At 34.8% G+C, this 25,210-nt stretch overlaps 1 protein-coding gene across 1 annotated transcript in view; it reads left to right on the top strand.

The window, feature by feature from the left end:
* Nucleotides 1-20,198, top strand: part of RRP15 (ribosomal RNA processing 15 homolog) — a 60,086-nt gene extending 39,888 nt beyond the window's left edge. The window contains exon 5 of the mRNA XM_027871620.1: nt 15,879-20,198. Within this exon, the coding sequence (XP_027727421.1) occupies nt 15,879-15,995 (117 nt within the window). The 3' untranslated portion in view covers nt 15,996-20,198. The remainder of the gene's footprint in view (nt 1-15,878) is intronic.
* Nucleotides 20,199-25,210: the final 5,012 nt, after the last annotated feature.

Below are 25,210 nucleotides of genomic sequence, written 5' to 3'. Positions count from 1 at the left end.
TCTAAATTATCTGATTTGAGTGCAAGCTAACATCAGTACATTATTTTTAACTGCAGGATTTTCTAGAAATATACATTAAGGATTTTTGTTTTTGTTTTTGTTTTTTTTTTTTTGCTTTTTGGTGAGGCAGTTGGGGTATGTGACTTGGGGTATGTGCCCAGGGTCACACAGCTAGTAAGTGTCAAGTGTCTAAGGCTGGATTTGAACTTAGGTCTTCCTGATTCCAAGGCCGAAGCTCTATCCACTGCACCACCTAGCTGCCCCCTACATTAAGGTGACCATCAGGTCACATGGAGTAATCATCAGAGACAGGATATGAACCCTGATTCTAGAGCCATTTTACTCTATACTTTGTTATTCTATCACATTGATGTACCAAAACTTATTTAGCCATTCCCCAGTTTATGAGTACTCCCTCAGATTCCCATCTTTTGCCATCTCAAAAAGAGCTATAAATATTTTTGTATATCCTTTACAGTTTGTTTTACTTAATAGTCATGCCCTCCTTAATCTACTCTTCCTTTAATTCTCCCTACTTCCTCTCCTTTTCTCTCCTCTTTTCCTGTTAAATAAATGGATTTTGGACATTTGTGTACATGCGCACGTGTTCTTTGACTGCTTCAGATGAGTGAGATGTCAGTTGTCAGCCACTTCCCCTCACCTCCTCTTACTTGTTTGTGTAAATATTTGCTGGTTTACTCTGATTATGTGAGATAATTTTCCCTTACCTTCCTTTCCCTTCCCCCCTAGCATATTCTTCTTCCTTTTACTTTCCATTCTTTCCTTAAGATCATCGAAACATAACAGAATCGAACTCCCTCTGTGAAACCTGATATTGATAAGAGTCGAAGGGGACACGTGTATCATCTCTTCATATTTGAATGTAAGCAGTTTATTCTTGTTTAGTCCTTTTCATTCATGTATTTTTTTTATGCTTCTCTTCATTACTGTGTTTGAACTTCAGAATTTCTCCACAGCTTTGGTCTATTCATAAGGAATGCTTATAAGTCCTCTGTTTTATTAGAAATCCATTTTTCCCCCTGTAGAATTATACTTAGTTTTTCTGGCTAAGTTATTCTTGGCTATAAAGCCATATCCTTTGCCTTTTAGAATATTACATTCCAAGTTCTCTACTGCTTAATAGTGACGACTGCTAAATCATGTGTGATCCTGACTGTGGTTCCTCAGCACTTGAATTCTTTTTTTCTGGCTACTTGAAGTATTTTTTTCTTTTATCTGGAAGCTCTGGATTTTGATTATGATGTTCATAAGAAATTTCATTTTAGAGTTTTCATTCATGGGTTTCTTTCAGGAGGTAACCAGTAGATTCTGTTTCCATTTTTCCCTATGGTTCTAAAGAGATCTTGGCAGGTTTCTTTTAAGGTTTCTTGAATTAAGATATCTAGGCCCCCTTCTGTTTTTTTGGTCATAGTGTTCAGATAGTCCAGTGAGTCTTACATTTTTTTTTATCCTTGATCTGTTTTCTAAGTCACTTGTTTTTGCTATGAGTTACTTGATATTTTCTTCTTTTTTTTCATCCTTTTGACTTTGTTTTAATATTTCTTGTTGCCTCATAGAGTATAAGGTTTCTATTTGGTCCATTCTAAATTTCAGAGAGTTTATTGCTTAGGCAAGGTTTTGAACTTCATGTGCCAAGCTATTAATTCCTTTTCCAATCCTTTCTTCCGTAGCTCTCATTTCTTTTCAGTTTTTTTCCCTTAAGCACTCTTATTCCATTTATAAAAACATTTTTTTTAAACTCTTGCTTCATATCTTCCAGGAATTCTAGTTGAGTTTGTGCCAATGCTGTGTTTTTCTCTGAAGGATTGCTTGTATATGTTTTGAAGTCATTCTCTTCTGCATTTGTATCTTGAGATTCACTGCCACTATAATAGCTAATTATGGTGGGTTTCCTTTTTTGTTTGCCCATTTTTTTAGTACACTTAGTGATTTTGGACTTGATATTAGGGCTAGGCCCTGTGGAACTTCTGGAGGGAAGGGCTGGGATGTTTCTGTTCCTGTTTTCTTGTGGTATTGAATATTACGTTATTTCTAGATCATAGGGATAGGCTGAGGACTTGCAAACTTTTAGTACTCCCATAGGGGTCTGATTCAGGGTAAAGTTTGATTGCTGTTCCCCTGGTCTGATAAGTCCCTGACTTGGGTTTGGGTCTGTGTGTTTATCAAGTTCTGATAGTCTCCACCTCTTATCAGCCAGCTGGAAAATTGTTGGTTCAAAGAGGCAGAATTGCAGGCTCCCCCTTTGGTTTGGATTTCCTGCCTTGGCTATTCCTCTGTTGGCTGGGCCAGATTCTGGAAGTAAGATCTTGCTGTAAGCTTGGGGTCTAAGCCACACCACTGCTACTGCTGGCTTCTGAACTTTCTCCTTTTTTCAGTACATTGCCCAGGACCTCCTTGCCTCAGAAAGGCAATACCACAGTTCTGCTTCTCTTCCCCTGAATCTACTCAGGATTGGGTAGTAGGCAACATAGCTGTCATTTGATACCTATCACCATTGTAGTTCCTGAGTACGGTCTAGAGGTGCCCTGGTATATGTCTCAGATCTCCTTTTGTTCTGGTTTCCAGCCTTTCCCAAGCATCTTAAGTTCTCCATAGATCAGGTGTTTCTGCCACTACCCTCTTCCCAGTCTTTGAAGACCTGTCTGTCTCTGCCAGCATGGGCCAAAAGACTCACTATGACTTTTTCTGAATTTCTTCACCACAGTTTGATCTGGCGCATTTCATAGATCTGTTTGGGAGAGTTGTGGACTGAAGCTCAGCTGCATTGCTTCCTTCTACTCTACCATCTTGGTTCTTCCCACTTTCCACTTTTTGCATTATGCTTTCCCCCAACTCCAAATATTCAATGAAGAAACTGTACCTGGATTCCCAGTGACAGTAAATAAACATCATTGAGAAGAGTTGAAGACATAAAAACTACAACTGATCAAAGAAAAAATGTTTATTAAAGAAATATGATCATACTGTGCATGAAGTTTCTGAGAATATCACTGTCATGTTGCTAAGCAAACTCCTACCTTATCACTGTGAAAACCTGCATAGGCATTCCCAAGACCATTTAGTACTTAGGGCTGTTGCTTGACTCTGTTCAGCATTCATCCCATCCTCCTTTTGCCTAGGACTTCCCTAGCTCCTGTTCCCTCTAGTTCTGAGCCTGTCCACTGAGACTTTGCTCCACTTATTTCAGTCCTATTCCTTCACAGATACCCCTATCTTCTCAGGGCTGCCTTAATTTCTGGGTTCATTTCAGTCCCTCAGGGTCAGAACTCCTCAATTCTGACTTCATTTAAGTTTGGTCTTTGTGGTCCTTTGACCCTTCGTTGCCAAATCAAAGAGGGGGCAGTACCCTTATTAAGTACAGGTACAGAGACCCAAAAGTAATAATAAATTGTCCATTTAAGGCTTCAGAAGTCTCTTCTCATACAACTGTTTGGCATTCTGGACATCATCTGATTAAGTTTTCTGGTCTAAGTGCTGTTCAAGCAGCGTCCAGCAGACTGTCTTCTTATAGAGATTCTCCTTCTTGTGTCCACTCTCCTACAAGATCAATCTTAACACAATTTTTAAATTACCTTGCCAATAACCAGGGCAAATAAGGAAAGTTAACTCAACCCTTATGTCTCCATTATTATAAGATCAAAATTGGAACCTTGGCCAATTGTCATGTTTAAGAAACTCAAATTAGAAAAGTAACAGAAAGATTAGAACCTCGCCGTACACTCTGTATTACTTCTAGTTTTATACCTTGCATTAATTCATCATTCATATTCCCCCATCAGGAGGATGACATTCCACTAAGGAATGAATAACAGACTCCAATGCATAGTAATCAATTTTAAAACAGTACGTATCAATAGTAAAACAATTCCAACTTCTGGTCATATACAAATAAATAATCCTTAATTAAAATGGATGCTTCTTTTAAGGCATTTACAAGATAGGCCACAAGCCATTCTTCTTTTATCATTAACTAACATAAGATGTCTTTTAAAGGAGACTTGGTGACCATTTATTTGGGATGCTGAAGATGGGGTTCTTTTCAACTACCAGATGTCCCCTGAAGTGCCTTCTGATTTTTGTTTCTCTGTGTGTCCAAGTGTCATTAATGATCCTTTGTTTATATTAAGTAAACATACTTAACTCTAGTGAGAAAATCCTTCAGAAAATACCTTAATAAAATTAAAGATTCCCTTTAAGTGTGTGTATGTGTATAGTTCTATGCTCATTTATATGTTTGACAAATAATGGATTTTAAAATATTGGGTTTTCTTAAAATAGCATGCAGTAATACCTTCATTGCATCTTTCTTAGTATTTTCTCCTCAAATTGTCTTCTATTTACATGTGTACACATTGTGTCCTCTTACTAAAATGTAAACTTTTTGGGGGGGGGGCTAGTCAGTGGGGTTAAGTTACTTGCCCACGGTCACACAGCTAGTAAATGTTACATGTCTGAGGTTGAATTTGAACTCAGGTCCTCCTGAATTCAGGGCCGGCGCTTTATCCACTGCGCCACCTACCTGCCCTAAAAGGTAAACTTCTTGAAAATAAGGTATTATCTTTGTATCTCCAGTGCCTTGCATGGTGCCTTACATGTAAAAGTTACATAATGTTTATTGAATTGAGTAAGGGAAGAGATATTTAATAACTGCTTATTGTGTGGCAAGCATCGTCTTAAACACTGGAGATACAAATTTAAAAAACAAAAAAACAAACAAACAAACAAAAAAACAGTTTAGCTGCAGGGTAGAGAAAAAAGTCCAGATGTCCTTAAGGTGTAGCAGCAAGTCAAATGACTGTTTGTAACTGTAAGTCCTGATAGGCTTCCATTCACTGAAAAGCTTGAAGTTGGTGACTCCCAGTTTATCCAGGTGGTATGAACAGGGACTCTTAAGGGAGAGGCAAAGGGAAGACTATCCCTGAAGCTAGTTCTTCCTTCCTAGCTATCCTTACATATCATTGGATGAAAGAACCACTCCTAGGAGGCTGAGGGAGATGTATTATCAGCATAACATCAAACTCTGTGTCAGATTTAAGAACTGCAAAGCATTTGTGGCATTTAAAGTTTTATTTGGCATTGTGTTTGACCTGTCTCAATTGCTATTTCATTTTACTTTAGAGAGGTATCTTGATCTTTTCAATCTATTGTCATTCTTATTAAGAGAATATCATCAATAATGGATTGAGTTGATGCCCTCTGAAAGTCAGCTTTGAGAAGCTGAGCCTGTGAAAGGCAGTAACTTATCTTAGGACCCACACAACAATAACATGAATTGTGACCCTTTGAAGAAGGGAAAGAACAGGCAACAGTAGAAATCAATTGTTTTTCTTTTTTGTATCCACAATAAAAGAAACATGTTTTCAGTAGTACTGAATTCTGAACAAGGTAGAGTTAGTTTATTTTAAACATAATGTTATATTAGGAGCTCAGAGTCACAGGATTTTAGAACTAGAATGGACTTGTTCTTGTCTGACTTCCTCACATTACAGATGAGGAAGCCAAGCCCCAGAGAAGCAGTGAGTTAGATAGCAGAGTAGCATGGCCATGACTATAACCCTGGTTTCCTGATTTGTAGTCCCATGTAATTTCTACTCATCATCTTAAGTCTATCTATACTTATATTTTTAAGGTACTGCCTAAATTAATATAATTTGGAGGTGTGTTTTTCATCCTGGCCTACCCTGCAGGGCCTCCCACCCCACCCCCACCCCTGAGTATCATCTACTGAAGTCTTCTGTAGCTTTCTTGGTACCTTAGTCAACTTAAAATAGAATCTGGGAAGTTATACAAACAGTAAACAAAAAAATGAAGCCAGAATGGGCTTATTGCCCAGAAAGCTAGCTAAGTGCAACAGGAGGGCAAAAATTAAAAGTAGGTAGAGGGGAGAAAAGGACAGGAAAAAGGATCTAAGGCAATTGGAAAACAATCACAGAGTACTCTTTGATAGAAAAATTTTGCTGGATCTGCAGTTAGGATAAGATCTTCATGAGGTATCACAGAAATTAAAAAAAGCCCCTCACACATACTCCCATACCTCTGCACCATTAGCATTCTCACATAATTCAGATCCACCATCCCCCTACACATTTTAAACTAATGGGATTTTGTACTATGTTGTTACTTGTACTCATTGATGTTTATTGTTGAATGTAGGTGTAGTTAATACCTATTTTTTATGAGTGTTTGATTAATAAAGGGAGTACCATATTTATATGGGGGTACCATATTCTGAAGAGGAATTATCAGAGTATATTTTGATGCCAGAGTTGACAGTAGCTGTAAAGTACTTAGTAAAATCTTGTAAGGGGTACTAAAGCTGATTTAGCGAATATTAAGAACCAGGTTTTTTTTTTGTTATTTAGAGCAAACTGGATTATACCTTAAAAAATGAAAAGCATGAACATTTTTTGTGGAATGAAAACATAATGAAATTAACTCATATTAATTGCTAAATATAGAAGTGGGTTTATTGCTGCTTGTCTAGCATTTAATTTTATTTTTCCATTCATAGCAGAAATGAATTTCTTGTTTCATGAAAGATTAATAAATTAAGCCCAAATTTGTGTTTTCAGTTTGCTTTGCCAAAATCTATGTGTATGAACAAAAACCTTTTATACTATGAAGCAGAAAGAATATTGTTTTGGGTGTCATTGATGAACGATTTTTTTTTTTCGAAGTGTAGGCTTCATCTTTTCAATAGATATAAACTGCTTATATTATTCTAATTAAATATTTATGTAAAACCAGGGCTGGAGGGAGGATATTATTTTGTGGTCCTGTAGCATCTGGCTTTCATTTAAGTCCTGCCTGGGTTTGCTTTTCAGTTGGTGTTACAGCAGAGTCATATCGGTTGCTTGAGGTCAGTGAGAATCTGTGTAGTTTTTTTGTTTGTTTGCTTTTAAAGCAAAGTTTAAGCATAAAGCCTGCTAAATTTTCACTATAACCTTCTACACTTAGTTGTTAGGACAATTTCCCATCTGATGGAAGCAAGTACCAGTGTGGTTTAAAGTCCTAGTATTGTTACTTTTCTTCGAATTCCTCAGCCAGTAGTAAATCATATGATAATAATCTTAATTCTTTTAGGTCCTACTCTAAGACTTTATAGTTTTCAGTGTTAGAATCAGTAGCTTGAGTTTAACTTTTCCTTTAAAAATGAAAAAAGGAGGGACAAAAGAAATTCTCGCCAAATTTTAAAGTATTAAATATTAAAGTAACAAGATCTTTTTGGGATTTTACTATATTACTCTGTATGAACCTTTTTGTGGTATAAGATGTGCCATGAACTTTCCAACATATATTAGGGGAGGAAGTGCCCCCTTCCATCTAGCCATCTGTATGTCCATGTTGTATCGTTTTCTAAGCAAACTTTAGGCTGCTGTGTACACCTAATCTATTCCGCTGATCAACCTCACTATTTGATAATTAGCTTTAGTTTGAGATCTAGTAATCCTAGATTCCTGTTCTTTCTCCACTTTTTTATTATTATTATTTCCCTTGTGCTTCTTGATCTTTTGTTCCTCCAGATGAATTGTGTTATTTTCCTTTGGTAATTTGATTGATATGTTAATATTAAATTAATTTGTTATTATTGTCATTTTTATTATACTTGGTATGGCCTGCCCATAAATGATTAGTATTTTTCTCATTATTTAGATCTGTGTTTTCTGTAAAAAGTAGTTTGTGGTTGTAGTCATATAGTTCTTCTATGTCTTAGTAGGTAGACTCATAAGTACTTTATAAATTCTGTAGTTATTTTGAATGAATTTTTTTCTTTTGTTGCCAGGTTTCGTTGGTAACATACAAAAGTTCCAATGATTTATCTCTTTTTTCCCCCTGGAACTTTGTGTATTGTTTCAGTTAATTTTAGTTGATTTTTCATAGTTGCTGGATAGAGCATCATATAATCTGCAAAATAAAAAATAATACTTTTGTTTCCTCCTTGCTTATTTTTCCCCCTCAATTTCTTGTTCTTGTCACTAAAGCTAGCATTTCTAGATGTATATTAAGTAATAGTAATTAAATAATAGATGTGTATTAAAAAATAGTTCAACCTTTCAGCATTACATATAATGTTTCTCTTATTTTTAGATGGATACTGTCAGGTTAATGAAAAGTCTGTATTTCCATGCTTTCTAAGGTGTTTTAATAGAAATAAGTATTGGATTTTGTCAAAAGCCTTTTTTTTTTTTTTACAGCAACTATATGTTGGTTTTGTTACTAATAAAATCTTATGTTTATAATTATTATTCTGAACTGGCTATGCATATGTTGTTGCAACCCATTTTTGAACGTTTTATCTAATTTTTTACATCAGGGATATGGGTCTATAATTTTCTTTTTCTATCCCTGATTTAGGTATTAAGGTTTCCTACCACCACCACCACTACCACCCCCACACACACATATCATGGAAAGGTTTTGGAAGGGTCCTTTTTCCAATTTATTTTTTTCCAAACAGTTTGTGTAATATTGCAATTAATTGCTCTTTGAATGTTTGATAAATTTTACTTGTAAATCCCTCTCGTTCTCTCCCCCTCCCTCTGTTCCTCCCTCTCCATTGGGAGTTTGTTTATTGCTTATTCAGTTTCTTTTTCTGATGTGGGTTATTTAAATAATTTGTTTCTTTTACATCTACTTCATCTATGGTTGTTAACAGTTTTGTTACCATGTAATTGGGCAAAGTAATTTCTGAAAGTTTTCTTTATTTCTTCTTTGTTATGTTATTTCTTCATTTTGTTTATGATACAATTTGGTTTTCCTCTTTTTTTAAACTGAGATTTTTATTCTTTTATTAGTTAAAGAAACCACTTCTAGGTTTATTTATTACTTCAGTTTTGATAAACTATTTGATTCTCAAAATTTCTACTTTGGTGTTAAGTTGCTTTTCCAGTTTTTTTTTTACTTTTTAGTTATATATCCAATTTACTTATTTATTCTTCTGTTCGTGGAAGTATTCAGAGTGTAATGCTTAATATTTATGCATATTATATTTCATCTTATTAGCTTCAGTCTGCCACTGGGATCCTTTAGGACTCTAATTCTGTCTTCTAGTGTATTATCTGTATCTCCCAGCTTTTCATCATGTACCAATTTGATATGCATGTCATCTATATCCACGTCTGAGTTGTTGATAAAATTCTTGAACAGAACAAGACCAGGAATGGTTCCCTGGGGCACTGTGCTGAAGATCTACCTCCAGGTTAACATCAGTCCATTAATTATCACTCTTTGAGTTCAGTCATCCAACTAACCTTCTTATCATGCATTCTATATTTTTCTGTTTTATCCATGATGATCTTATGAGAGACCTTGCCAATTGCCTATTGAAATCCAATACTATATTCAGCATATTTCTCTGGCTTATTAGTTTAGTAATCTTGGGGGGTTATTGTGAGAGGAAAGCAAATAAGTTATCTTAACTTGTTTTTAATGAACTTATTGTGATTCTTAGTGATCACCTTATCTCTTTCATGAAATACATCAGAAAATGGAATGGGTAACATACATTCTAGATTTGGGGGGGGGGTAAATTTGTAATGATTCAGAGGAAGGATAAGTAGGATCTTATGAATTAAAATTTACCAGTAAAGTAAGTCAAAAAGAGATGGGAAACTCAAGAATGAAATTCTGAAGATAAGGAAATAATTCCAATAACAGGATGTGAACAAATGAAACATATCATAAAATACAATCTGGGTTAACATTTCAGAATTGAGTAACTAAGTTACTATCCTATTACTTCTGGACCACTCCCCCACTCCTGGAATTAAACTGAGGAACCTCTTCTCTTCCATTGATATCTTAATCCTTTCTCTAGGGAAAAGGGTACATCTTAGCTGCTGAAGAGCTTGAGGTGACTTGTGACTGGAACAAGACTAAATTAAATTAGTCTTTATTATCATCCTTAATCCATTTCTCAAAGAAAAGATTATAAGGTCCTTGAGGGCAGGGATTGTCTTTTGTTTCTTTTTTATTCCCAACACTTAGCAGAGTATCTGGCACATAATAGGAGTTTAATAAAGGTTTATTGATTTGTCCTTAACCATCCATCACCAGCTTTTTTTAAATGTATGTGTGTGTGTGTGTGTATAGATTTAACATTCTTTTTTTTTTTAATTTTGAGTTTTGAATTTTCTTCTTTCCTCTCTCCCAACTATCCCTCACTTATTGAGAAGGCAAGAAATATGTCAATCATATATATGTGACATCATGCAAAACATGATTCCATATTATGCATGTTACAAAAAAAAACAAGAAAAATAAAGAAAATGAAAAAATTATGCTTCTTTTGGTATTCTGAATCTGGAGGTGGATAACATTTTTCATCATAAATCCTTCAGAATTGTTTTGCATCATTGACTTGATCATAAGTCTTTTGTAGTTGATCATAGTATAATATTTCTGTTACTGTGTACATTTTCCTGGTGCTGCTCACTTCACTTTGTATCAGTTTATATAAATCTTCCCATATTTTTCTTAAACCATCTTGCTCATCAGTTCTCTTTTCTTATAGCACACTAGTGTTCCATGAAAATCATATACCATCACTTGTTCAGCCATTCCCTGACTGATGAGCATTCCCTTGATTTCCAGTTCTTGGTTACCACAAAGAGAGCTACAATAAATATTTTTGTACATATAGATCCTTTTTCTTTTTCTTTGATCTCTCTGGGATACAGACCTAGTGGTGGTGTTGCTGGATCAAAGGGTATGCATGGTTTTTAGCCCTTTGGGCATAGTTCCAAATTACTCTCCAGAATGGTTGGATCAGTTTACAACTCCACCAACAATGCATTTAGCGTCCCAATTTTTCCATATCCTCTCCCACATTTGTCATTTTCCTTTTCTATCATGTTAGTCAATTTGATAGGTGTGAGGTGGTACCTCAGACTTGTTTAAATTTGCATTTCTCTATGGGGATTTAGAGTATTTTTTTTCATATGCCTACAGATAGCTTTGATTTCTTCTGAAAACTGTTTGTTCATGTCCTTTGACCATTTATCAATTGGGGAATTACTCCTATTTTTATAAATTTGATTTCAGTTCTCTATATATTTGAGAAATGGGGCCTTTATCAGGGAAACTTTTTGTAAAAAAAAAAAATTGCCAGTTTCCCATCACCAACTTTCTAAGGGGTATTTTCTAGGAACCTGGAAAGGACTTTAGAGGAAAATATTAATTTCTTATATCCTTAGAGACACTAAGAAAAGAGGTTTTTTAATATACTTCCACAAAATCTAGAATGAAACTCAAATAGAAATAGCTCTCAAGAGCCACATCTTGACATAGAAAACCACACATTAATATTATCTTTATTGTTTTGTACTTTTATTTATTTTCTTAAACATTCACCAATTAACATTTTAATCTGGTTCAGACCGTAATCAGTAGTTTTGCAGGCCACTTGCCACCTGCAGCAAGTTTGACATCTGTGGTCTAGACCATTGGGTTGAAATTAAAAAGATGAAATTTGATGGATAACTGAACTTGAGATTTCATTGGCATACAGAATTTCTGAGTGAGGAAACTTCCATTACCAATGCGACATTTAGATGTTAAATGACTTGCCCAGGGTCATATAGCCAATATGTATCAGAGATAGAACTGGAACCTAAGTCTTTCTGGTTTCAAGACCAGTTCTCTATCTACTAAAATTGCCTTTGAAATTTAATAAGGAAAGTCTTAGATTTGAGTACACACACAAAAAAAAAAACAAAGCCCAAAACTTACTAAGCAGAAGATGAAGGGAGCATGTTTAAACAGGAAAAAAAAATGTGGTGTTTTATCTCAAAGATAAAATATTTTAAAATGTAGTCTGCAGATTCATTATGAGTTAATAAAATGATGTAGTAATCCAAAAAAAATAAGATTTGAGGTTGCATTAAGAGAAGTGTAGCTTACAGGAATAAGGATTTATTAGTTGACTAGCTAGGTAGTACAGTAGATAGAGCACTGGCCCTGGAATTAGGAAAACCTGAGTTCAAATATGGGCCCCAGACACTAGCCCTGTGATCCATTTTCCTCAGTTCTGAAATAGGACTCCCCTAGCCCACAGGGTTGTTGTGAGGATCAGATCAGATTAATATTCACACAGTGCTTGGTGTGTAGCAGGCAGTTAATAAATGTTTGTTTTCTTCTTTCCTTTCTACTTTGGTATAGTGTGAACTCACTGGAATATGGTGTTCAGTTCTGGAAGCTGGAAAATATTCAGAGAAAGACAACCAGAATAATTAAGGACCTTGACTCTTGCTAGATTTAAAATCAGAGGACTTGGGTTCAATTTCCAGGTCTTCCATTTACAGCTAGTATGATGTTGGGCAACCTTTGTAGGCTTCAGTTTTCTCATCTGTAAAAGGGATTGGACTAGATGATCCCTCAGGTTTCTTCCAGATCTAAATCTGTTTTCTGTATAAGGATTGGTTGAGTGAACTGAGATTGCTTAGCCTGAAGAAGAAAATACTCAGGAAAGGCCAGTATTTTTGAAGGCTGTATGTCCCTTGTTCTGTAAGAGAAATTAATTTGGTTCGAGATTGCAGAACTAGTAGTAGTTTTCTTAGACATTACTGAGAAGGCAAACTTAGACTTGAGCTCATGAAAAATTTCCTAACAATTAGAGCTATCCTAAAGTGGAATGAGCTGCCCATGGAGGATTGTGGTTTACCTCTCACTGGAGAGATTTAAACAAAGATTGATTAATTATTTGTTGAGGATGGGGATTTTTTTGGGAGGGGCTTAGGTTGGAATAGATGTCTACCAGGGTTTCCTTCTATCTTAAGTTCTACGATGATATGTTCCTGATGCATATTTATTTGCATACTTCCTAACTGTGTCTGTGTTGAGAAACCTCATGTGATTTAAATTGATGTTATAGCTGCTGAAGTTACATTGCTTTGGCTGTCAGTGTACATACTGTAACCCTGAACCTGGGGGGAAAAGTAATTATGAGGATTGTCTTTAGAGATAATTTACCAGCCCAATGATGGAACTAGTTTCATTACTTTTTAGCTACTGTACAGTACATTTTCCTCCTACTGAGGCTTAGAGTCTCAGAATTGCAAAATTTTATTGTTAGAAGAAACCTTAGCATGCACCTAGTGTAACTCATCACTAGAAAAGAATCCCAACTACAATATACTCAATAAGTATTCTTTGAGTCCCTCTTTGAAAAATCTCCTATGACAGGGAACTCACCGTTTCCTGTGACAGCATCTCATTCTTCTTTTTAGACAGCTGTAATTAGTAGGAAGATTTTCTTGACGTCAGGCCTAAATTAGCCTCTTTGCAGTTTCTATATCTTGCCTCTATTAGCATCTTCTGGACCCAAACAGACCAAGTCCAATTCCTCTTTCATGTGACAGCCCTGCCTGTCAAGGACTTGATAGCAGCTATCATATGAATCTTCTCCCAGCTATACTTTCCCAGTTTTTTTTTTTTTTAATTTTTTTCCCCCAGTTTCTTTAACTGATACTTATAAACATAGACTCAAGGTTCTTTACCCTCTTGATTGCCCTACTTTTTAGCTTCTTAATGTTCTTCCTAAACTGTGGTCCCAGAACTGGACACAGTCCTCTAGATGTCTCTCTACTTTATGCACCTTCCTTGGATTTCTCTTGCCTTCCTTCCTGACACCTGAGCCCACAGACCTACTGGCACTCAACTTTGAAAGTTTAATCACTAGCTGTGGATTTAATCATTTGTCAGCTGATGTGTTAGAGATGTATCTTTTCATGAAGTACCTTTAAATATTGAATATCAGATCTTTTTGTTGTTGAAATAATATAAGGAAGAGAACTGAATGTTAGCTGAAATCTGTTTTGTCATGTCACCTAAAAGAAGGGAGTAAGTCACACATAGGCTTATAGGATTTGGACCTAGGAGGAACTTTGGAGACCATCAAGTCTCCCCTCTCCTTACCTTCCAGGGAAGTTGCCTTTCCTATCATCTCCCATGTAGCAGCAGGGAGTAGAGCTAGCATTGAAACTCCGGTCCTTGGAATCTAATTTAAGTGTTCTTTCTACAACATTAGGTAAAATGTAAGGTTTTTGCTATTTTATTCTTCATTTTCACATCATGAACCTCTTTGTCTTATATAGGCATAGTACCCTTTTATGTTTTTGTATTGGTTGAATTATGTAGCATCACTTGGAATTTAAATTCCTAGTCCTTCTCTGATATTTTTTCTAGTATTCATACTTACTAAATACAAATTCTCAGGATGTCATTATAGTGTTTGTCACTATTATACACAAGTCTCAATTCCTAGAAATATGGAAATATAATAAGACAGGGATTTATACATTTAGATTTAGAATGAGTGGTGGTAGTGGTTTTTTGTTCTTTTTTTTTAAAGGCAAGTATAAATGAAAGGAAACTACTAAGTTGATATATGGGGAAAGGGGTTCAGATCTTTGTTTTTATCAGTGTCTGCAGCTCCAAATCCAGAGGGAAACTCATCCCAGTGCTGGTAGATACTTGTTCTGAAACTTGTTTTTGAAAAATTATATGGGAGCACTATGAAAAGGCAAGATTTACCTAGTGAGCCACCATGTCAGGGCAGCTATTGAATCCAGACCTTCCTAACTCTGGAGGCTTGCCCTCTCATCACTGTCTCCAAATTATAATATCACTTCTGCTTTAATCGTGACAATGCCCATCAACCACTTAAAATTTTCATATTTGGTTTGGGAAATTGGTATTTGGAAAAACAAATATCCCTTTTAAATCTTCTAGCCTTCTACTTCATTGGCATGTATCTTTGACATAGGAAAGGTGTGTAAAAAGAGAGTCAGTTTGGTCTTTTTCTTATTTGCCCTTGTCATATTTTTTGTTAGATTAGTAGTGCTACATTTATTAATTTAAAACTGAACAAAATTTTAGCACTAGTGAATGAGCTCCAGTCATATAATAATTGCTAGAAAAAAATATTTTACTAACCTCTTTGGATATAAATTTACACTAATTAAGAGGACTATATTTTTTAAAATATCTGCATGCCTAGAAAATGTTTTCATCTTCTTTGTACCTAATATAGAGTGCAGCCTTTGTAGCTTTGTAAAGACTTTCTTTCTACCAAGTTTTTGATAAGTTGTATTTCATAAATAACACCACAAGGTGGTACTATTGCATCACAAAATGGCCCATCTGATTTCTTGGCCTCTGTAATAAGGTAGAATTTGAATGCTAGAGACAAGATGAGGAATTGCCCTTATTTAATATATCGTTGTTGTTCATCTCAGGTTAATGTAATTTCCAAGTTTGTTCATTGAGCAGAAGCAAGTTTGGAATACACTGATATTGATATGCTGAATATTTAAAAAAAAAAAAAAAGTATGACCCCAAATTCCTTTGAAAACAGCTTTGTTTCATGTAGTTCTGTGCTTGGCCCAGGTAGTGAGGTTATAATTTAGAAAAGGAGATTTAATTCACAAATAAAAAAAATACATAAAATGTTTAATGTGGGCCAGATTAAAAAGACTTTATTAACTCCATATTTTTGTTTAAATAATGTGCCAGAATTTTTTTTTCTAATGAATTAGCACATAGGGTTTAATAAATGATATCACGAGTCTATTTTGATTGCCAAGAAAGACTTTAATAAAGGAAGCTTGACTAGGTTTGATTCTTTAGTTCATGAAAAATAAGTGCTTTGTTTCCATCTGTCTTTTATTGGATTATTAAAAATAAGTTTTATTAGCATATAGGCTTTTTTATTTTTTTGCATGTGTGATCATAGGATACAAATAAAGCAAATTTCAACAATTTGTCTGTTACATGTCTATTGTAAAAACTGTGTGGAGTTTGTTTTGTGGTTTGGGTTTAATTGCATTTTCATTTCTGATTGTTTTTTATTTTTCCAGGCTAAAGGGAACTCAGAGCAGGGCTCAAGCTGGAATATATTGCGTGATGACTTTATGATGGGAGCAACAATGAAAGACTGGGATAAGGAGAGTGATGGAGCAGATAACACAGAATGAAGCTGCAGAAGTGACTGACAAATGACACCATAGAGAAATTGGAATTCTTGATAGATTTATTTTTCTGGATAAAAGCCATCTAAATGAGTTTTGCAATATAAAGATGGTAATGCAGATTCTGTTTAAAGAAAAACAACAGACTACCTTTATTTTCACAAACTTCAAAATTGTCCTTTCACTTAATTTTTTCTTAGTCTTCATCACAATCCAAAACTATTGTCCAAAACAGTTCTAATTTTTAGCATTTCCCCAAAACATTTTATATATCAAAATAAAACTCTGCTTCTTGGTATATTTTGCCAAGTTCATTACAAGTTTAAATATTAGTTGTGAGTCTTGGTCTGTTCTTGCATTTCCAAATTAATAATATACCTAGAAATGTTATTATCCACAGGTAATGAAGATGACCTATATTTAATTTTTAACTAATATTTACTGCATACATTTTATGCTTCCACAAGTTAGTATGTGTGTGCTTATTCTGAGTAAACGTCTTTTGTATTTAGTATCATTTTTCTTTTAGAGGGAGTCAAGAAAAATATAGGTAATAAAACAAAGTTAGAACTGTAGTTTTGGCTTTGAGTGATTCAATTTGAGAGCCATGGAAATTTAATTAAAAAAAAAATTACAGACCTGCAAGTCAGGGATTCTTTTTCATATTATTCTCTAGGTTTATTTTAAACATGAAATCATTTTGGAGATAGGACTGCCGTTGTTTCTGTTCCCCCCCGCCCCAAATCACATGATGTCTTGAAGAGTAGGTGATTTTTTTTTGTTTGTTTGTGGGGGTTTTTTTGGAGGGGGGCAGTATGCTGTTCTTTTTTTCTTACTCTGGTTTGGGTAAAGGAAGGAAAGATTTGACTTATAAGGTATGTTGTAAAACTAGAAATATTGATGTAATTCACTGTATATAGTAACTGCAAAGATTAGTAATTTGGATGATATTGACATCAAATATTTATCAAAGATGGAAGATAAGTTAGGATTGAATCTATGTGGTTTAAAAATATTTATGAAATTGTCTTATAGGCCAGTTTTTGTATAGGCCAAACACAGGGCTATACTATGATGATATTGATGCTAAATAATTAAAATTAAAGCTCACACCTTTCATTTCTCTTAACAAACAGTAAAGTTCAAGAGTATAAGTTACACTGATTACTCTTTCGTACTATTTTGCCTAACTTTTGTGCAAGATTGTACTTTTGAATGGTTTATTTGAGAATTTGTGAAGGTTTTGTTTACCATCACAACCAGCTTTTATAAAAAGAAAAGAAATTAAATCAGAGGATTCAGGGTTCCTTAATGAAATATGTAACAACTTTGGTCAAGTTAAAATCCATCCCATTCTCTATTATTGCCCACTAAGAATAGTTCCTTTATTATCCATAACATACTTGCATCTGGTATATACTGTAGCATACTCTTTCAAAAAAAAAAAAAAAACTCTTAAAGCTAATAGCAGAAATGTTTACATTTTCAAGCTTATTAGAGTGTTAAAGATACTAGATATCTAAAGACACATTAGCACATGTCTTGATATTTATTATCATAAAGTAATATACACACCCAGAATATCCAGGGCTAAACTTGGCAAAGCTCAAGATGCCTTAATCCTCACTTCTGATCACTTAACATCATTAAATTGTGGAACAGGTATCTTGTTAGTATAACATAAGCAAATATACTGTCACTATTAATATAACTAGAATTCAATAAGTAAAATTATGGAGTCCTAATAGCAGTTAACATGGCACAGTTAATGGTGTGTCACTTTCCTTATAGCACCCAGAACTTTATGTTTTTGTTTTTTAATTAGTCTTTTTAAGTTCTTGAAGTACATGGTTTCTCTTATGCTACTAAGCTCTTAAAGTAAGCAAGTATTCTGTAGAAAATAATATTAATATGCCAGAAGCTGGTCAGCTTTAATTTCTTGTTCACCAAAAAGTTGTTTTGAAGGAAAATGTCAAGAAGCTGTGGTTCTCTTTTTCAAAGTGTTAAGTAATTGTGCAGCTCACCAGCAAGGGAGAGGATCATTTTTTGGAAATTGTATTCCTTCACATTTGAAGCAGATCTTAATCCTTAGAAATCTCCCCTAGAAGAGGGCAGAACATGCTATGGTGCTAGTTTTGTCTTAGGTTCTTAATTGCTTTTTTAAAAGGAGAATTGATCTGCCACTTACACATAAAGTATACCAACTAAGTAAAATAAGACATCTCCTGGGTGGAACACACACACACCAAGTACATGAACAGGTCTTACCTCAAAGACTGAAAGTTTTCTGCATTTGTGTAGATTGGTCAGAAGACTACCTGGTATGAAAATGAACCTAGCAATGGATGTCATGAAAAAAATGAAAATAGAGCCAAAGGTTTTTTTAGCTATTCCCATCTGTATCCATGCCACAAAATTGTATTTACTAAGGATTCGAATTCAGTCATTAATCATAGTGGTGGGGAGGGGGAATGAAATGGCTACATTTCTTTTTTCATAGGAAATGCTTTAGTTACCTCTAATGCTTTAGATACCTTTTATAAATCCATTTTTATTGTCACACTTCAGTGGCAGATTGTTACAAATCATTTATTCAGCTGAATATCATAATGTTAGAACCACATTTCTTTTTGTACTTGTTTAGTTCAGCTTGGTGGTAGAAGCTCATTTATTTTGTTGTTATAAAACTTGAGGAAATAACAACCATAACTTTCAAGTTATGCTTGTTTTCTTATTCCTTTGCCTATATATTTACAGGGAAGCATTCTCAGCATTGAGTGTCAGTTGATTACTGTTAACTTATTAAGCAATAATCTAGAAGTCTAAATAGTAATGCCTTTTTTGGACATGAAATATGTTTCGAACAAGTCATTTTGGCAATCATGTGGCAGATTGTCCAGTTACACATATAGAGGCAGTGTGGCGTAGTGGATAGCAGGCCGACTTTGGAATCAGGAAGACCTGTGTTCAAGTTCTGTCTCTGGCACATAGCTAGTTATGTGACCTTGGACAAATCACTTAACTTTTAGTGTCTCAGGCATTTCTCTAAAACTTGAAGTTACAGATAAATTAATTGCCCGGTTTCATCAGTGGACAGAATTTACATATTGGGAAATCTCTATACAGATGAATATACGGGTCTTGGACTAGCTTTCTAATTCCCTATCAAAAAAAGACAAAAACTTGACAAAATACAGTTGAAATTACTGGAGTACTGAATTTAGTTTCAAATTCCTTACATTACTACATAAGTCCAATGTTAATAAATTTTTTAACGAAAAATATATTAGGAACAGCTTCGTTAGCATGAAGCAGAACATTAAATAAATCAGAAGGCACATTGGTAGGTAGGGAGATTTGAAGGTAAGGCTGTCCATAAAGACAGCTAATATGTAGCCATATGTATTTTCCTCCCTGTTTATATTAATTTCTTTTTTGTAAAACTTTTCTTTCTAAATATCAGTACTAGTAAATTTGTTGAAGTTTAGTTCCGTGTGCACTTGGGTTCTTTTAACTAAAACTTTGCTATTTTGGATCCCTGATCATCCTTTTGACTGAGCCACTCTTTGTGGAGAAAAAAGAACCAATTTGCTTCACTTGTAATTCCTTTCTGCACAGAAGATAGACGGTCCAACCTAGGTAAGAGGTTTGGAAATAAAAGCTTCAGTGATATACTCTTCTTCCAAATCGTTTTCCAAAAATTAATGAGAAAGATACATATATATATGTATGCATACATGCATTTATATGTGTGTGTGTGTATGTATAAAATTAAGATCGCCATCTAGAACCGTTAGTGGTAACTTAAAACAGTATCTGTCCATGAAAAGAGACCTCACAAATATAAATTCAAAATTTCATAAAACACTGACCAGCCCTCAGATTGGGTATAACAATTAACATTTGTAATGAACAAAAATTAAATCAATTTAAATTCTTTGTAAATATGTGCTAGAAAATAAATTCAGTGTTAATGTTTCCTGCGTGTACAGCTAAGATATTATCATTTGCTGTATTTGCATCACTTAAACCTACTGATAGGTCATTGTTTCACAAAATATTTAGAAGTGGTTATTTTTTGTTCCTTTAAAATTGTCATATGTATTTTGATAAATGAGCAAATATTTGAGGATACATATTGCTGGATTTTTGCCACATTTGTTTTCATCCTTTTAAATGGCGAATATTAAATAGGCTATTTGGACAATATGCTGACATCGCCTTACTGAAATTTCTTTGTGGAACATAAAAAGTTATCACAGTATAGTCTCTACTGGGCTTTAAGCAGGATCATGTATTTGTTTTGTTCACCTTTGTTATCCAGACTGTTACTGAATATGTAGATTACTCATTACACATCTAATTGGTTCTCTATATTCTGTCCTTTGCAAGTCACTTTATAAGTTATACATTTTTTGTGTTCTAAAACATGGTTCTTACAGTCTTTCATATTTTTTTGTTTGAAGCATATGTAAATATTCCACCACACAGTTCAGATGTGGATTTATTCTTTTTATCCTAGAAGGGGTTTTAAAATAATTTGTTATACTTAAATGAGTACAAACATCAGAGTAACATTATGGTACATGAAATTAACATCTTCAAAGACAACATGGCATAGGAGTAGACACTTGGTCTCAGAATCAGGAAGACCTGGGTTCAGAAACCATACCTTTAACACATACTGGGCAGTTAACTTCTCAGTGCCCTAAGCAACTCAATTTAAGTTGCAGAACAGTTACTGAAATTTTATTGGCGGAGGAATTTTCTTTACCAAGAGTTCTCTACACTGATGAAATCACAGGTCCAAGGCAAGAAGAAAATAATTTTCACGAGATTATAGACTTAGAACTGGAGAAGACCATAGAAGTCATCTAACCCTTTCAATTTACAGATGAGGAAACTGAGGTCCAGAGACATTAGGTCATTTACCAAAGGTCACAGAGTTATTAACCAGCAACATAGGGAGGCCAGTCCAGGCCCTCTGATCCAGCATTTAATGTTCTCTATCCTACATCATAATGCTCATGTAAAGACCAACATGAACCTTATTTTTTTTTCCAGTCATTAACCACAATTTAAATTCCTTTAAAAAAAAAATTCCCTGACTCAAGTCTTAATTTCTACTGCAGTTTGTTATGTCAAAAACTGCATGAAATAAATAGGCCATCTCCTGGAACTTGGAAGGTTTTTTTTGTTGTTGTTGTTTAAAGGGAGCTTTTTGTTGGAATCATATTTGTTATAGTGGGATTTGCCCTATACTTGAACCAGGGAATGGGATACAGCAGATTGTCAAGGACTAGAATGAATAAATATGACCTGTAGCAACCTTTTTCACATATGTTAGCCTCACTTTGGGGAATAGTCTTAATTGAGGATATAGAGTTCACTTTCTGCTCATACTTTAATGGTCAGTATGATTGACACATGTCCCCATCTTGCATGTCAGTTATAGGTAGGGGGAATATTTTAGGGCCTGCAGATATTATGAGAGACTATTTGAGGTGAATTGGCAGCAAGACTGAATTTTGAAACTGAAGAGAGAACCATTCTGTGCCTACAAAAAGCTCTCTCATTCCCTCCCCAAGAAAACAGGAGTCTGAATTATGGCCAGCTGGGTAGATGAATCTTACTGACTATTCAAGGCAGAGGTAGGCCCTGTAAGTTTCACTCTTGATCTTAAAATCTGTTATACTTTGCTGCAAAAGAGCAAGGTTTTTCTGAAGTTGAAATTCTGATGGGCACAGAGTCTCCAGCCAGCTTTGAAAATAGCATTTTCTGAAGTTTTTAAGTGAATGATGCATTAGCTAAAGTAAGGAACGACATTAAAGATTATGAATTATATATTCTAGCAAAGTATAACATTTAACTTTTTTTTAAAACTAGAGAATTTGTTCTAGTAATAGTTGGTATCTTGTGTTTTGCTGAAGATTGAAGGTTAGGTGAGGCATTCAGGTATGACTTGGTAACAACTGTTAGGTACAGTACCTTTGAAAAAACTCTTTAAAGCTGGATTTTTTTCTTTTATGATTTTTGTTTGAGGTTTTTCCTACTGGCCACACCTCAAGGAGGTCCTTGACACAAGGACCAAGAAGTAAATATATATATTTTCAAATACATAGTTTCAAATACTTTTTCATGCTCAGCTATAGATTCTTTGGGTCAGAATACAAAGGATTGCTTTCATTGTGCTTTTGTGCCTTTTTTGAAGCTCTTTTATACAATCCATTCGTCTTTATCTACTTTCCCCCTTATTTTCTTCTAATATAGTAACTGAATAAATATCCTGAATGTATAATTACCTTATCTTTGGCATTTGTTTTTTTTTTCTTGAACTTGATTTTTATCCCGTACAGTCTAGATAAATGAATACATTTTATGGAAATGCTGCTTTTCTACATATATTTAAAACTATTTTGATTATGTATGCAATTTTGACTTTTGACTCTGAAATATTGTGGAGACAGAGTAGGATGATGGAAAGAGTACTGGACTTGGAGGAAGGAGACCTGACCAAAAGCAGATCACCTAAGCTTTCTGAAGCAGTTTCCACACCTGTAAAGTGGGGATGCTGTTTGTATTGTCTACCTCACAGAGTTAATATAAGTAGACACTATTTTGTCTTTGTCAAAAATACAATGAAAAATGCAGTTAGAAACTATGGGGTTTTTTATGTAGCAAAACAAATGAATTTTTGTGCCATCAAAATGCCTTATGAAGTTTCAAGGAACAATATTGAAAAATGGTACAACTTTATCAGTTGTATTTAAGGTCTCTTGTACAGTTTATATTGAAGGAGGGGTGTTCAAATTTTTGCCAATTATTTTTAATTATTTCCCGAGTTTAGGATTCATTGTTTCCATGATGTGCAGCATTTAACTCAAATCATAGAAAGTTAGAGCTAGATAGAACCCTAGAAATTTATTTAAACCTCGTCTTTCTTCTACATCCCCTAGAAATACTATGCCAAACTTAAAATTTCCTCTCTACTCCAACAGAAATGATACCCAGAAACAGTGCAAAATGGGAGCTACCATGCAACAGATAATAGACCCTGTGACTTCTGAACTACCTTCCAGCCACTGGATCCCCATGTCAACATTGAACTTGAACCAAAGAACAGTTATTTAGGTCTTCTGAGAGGTTGGCTCAGTTGCGGGCCTCAAGTTGTCCAACAGCTCCACTCTGTCCATCACACTCTATATCATACAGGGAATACAAGTGTGGGTTGCATTTTGGGGCAAGAGAAACCCCAGAAAACAAAAAGCACAATGAACAATATTAACTTAGCTTAAAGTGATGAGGTGTTAACCACATTTGTATAAATAACATTTTCTCCAACCTCTGGATCATTACACTGCATTTCTAATGTAATCGGTTCATAAATATCAAAGCGGGAACACCACATTTGTATGGGGTCAGGACCAACTGGAGTTCTCAATGGGGAGACAGCTGAGAGCTGTGTCCCGATGCGTGGGTGGCCTCTGCAGCTGTTGATCCATCCTTGAGCTGCTTGGGGGTTGCCTCTTTGCTCTTGCAGAACCAGGATTTGGCCTTAAGTCAGTTCATCGCCCAGTGTGGAATTGATAAAAGCAATGGATTGACCTCAACTCTCAAAATTGCAGTGAAACAGCCAGACACAGCGGTGACTGAAACATTGTGCAGTGCCAAACACAATCTCAGAATCTTCCCTAAATGATGATGTTTAGTTTTGTACAATATCTGTCCCCTTAATGTGTTGCAAATGTAAAAATGCATCCTCCTAGGACTCGGGGTGAGTGTTTTCTGTGGCGTGTAAGTAGAGACAATCACCACACCAATATTCTCCTTTAAGTAAGAGTGAAATTGATTTCATGTATTTAGTTGTGAAATAAATTATAGGTTCCATATTTACATCTGGCATTGGTAGCAACGTTAGTAATGTTTATTATTTTGTGTCATGTTAGAACAAGATGCTTGTTGTATACATTAGGTTTTCCTAGGAATTTTTGCCATAGGTAATTAAAAATGAAACCTATGTACTTTTCAAATTGTTCCAAAACAGAATGGAGAGTTAAACATTGTATCTTAAGGTTCTCTCCCGTGTGTGTGTTTTCCTCCAGACAAAGTAATTTTTTGAAATCCCACATCGTTACTGAACAGCGCTTACAAGGCTCCTCTTTTGATTTGGTTTTAGGTATTTGTTATTTTAAAATTTTATCTATTTTGTCAAAATAGATGGACTGTTGGATAATAAGAAATTTCTGACAGTGAACAAGAGGCTACTAGGTCAACCTGAAAAGGCAAGTCTGAGGCTTAGAAGGGGAAAAATATATCAGGATTCCTCGATAAGTCATTGAATCAAATAACAAAAAGACAATTTAAAGCTGCTTTTGATTTTTTTCACCTCATCTGTCAGGGAGGCAGCCTCGACCTTTATTTTTGGAACTTCCACATTTAAATTATCCTTTTTCTCACCCTTGATCACTTAAGGGTTGATACAGGAGGTACCAGAATTGACACTAACTTGTAGGTACATTTTGATTTTGTGCTTTGCATAATCAGTTGTAATTAAAATGGGAAAGGCAATTTCATTCTTTTAACAGCTATTTTTTAATCACCTATGTACAAGTACTATGATAAGACCTTAGGGAAATAATTAAGGTAATTAAGACATTGGTCCTTGCTGCTCATGGAGTGGACAATCTATTAAAAGAATATGACCTACACACATACTACACAATGGTACAGTGCAATAGCCATAATGCAGAATATACTGTCATAAAAGTGGGGGAAAGTATAGTGTGCTCTGGAGAATAAGGAAACTATAGAAGTTGTGGTATTTCAGATGAGCCTTGAACGATGAGATTTTGAAACGTGGGGAAAGGAGAGCACTTTAGATTTAGAGAATGGTGTTAGCAAAGAGGGAGACAGGAAAAAAATCTTGCCTTCAGTGTCCTTATCTTTCTTCAAGAATCGGTTTAGGTACTATCCCCTGTGAAACCTTTACTAATTACTCCTCTCACTCCCAGTTAGTACTCTCTCCTCTCCCTTAAGTTACCTCATTTTCTATACATGTACTCCCCAATAACAACTGAAAGAATTGTTTTGGTTTTTACCTTTATATGCCCATAATCTAGGGTAGTGTGTTGAACACAGATGTTTGATAAGCATTTGAATTTAATTGATATATACAAAGATTGGTTTATAATCCAGTCAGACTGAAGCGAGTTGCCACCTTT

Source organism: Vombatus ursinus, unplaced genomic scaffold, assembly GCF_900497805.2.
Source record: "Vombatus ursinus unplaced genomic scaffold, bare-nosed wombat genome assembly UNPS02014798.1, whole genome shotgun sequence".
In the NCBI taxonomy this organism is placed as follows: Eukaryota; Metazoa; Chordata; class Mammalia; order Diprotodontia; family Vombatidae; genus Vombatus; species Vombatus ursinus.
Note: the sequence above shows the minus strand (reverse complement) of the source record. Positions and strands in the feature narration are given on the sequence as shown.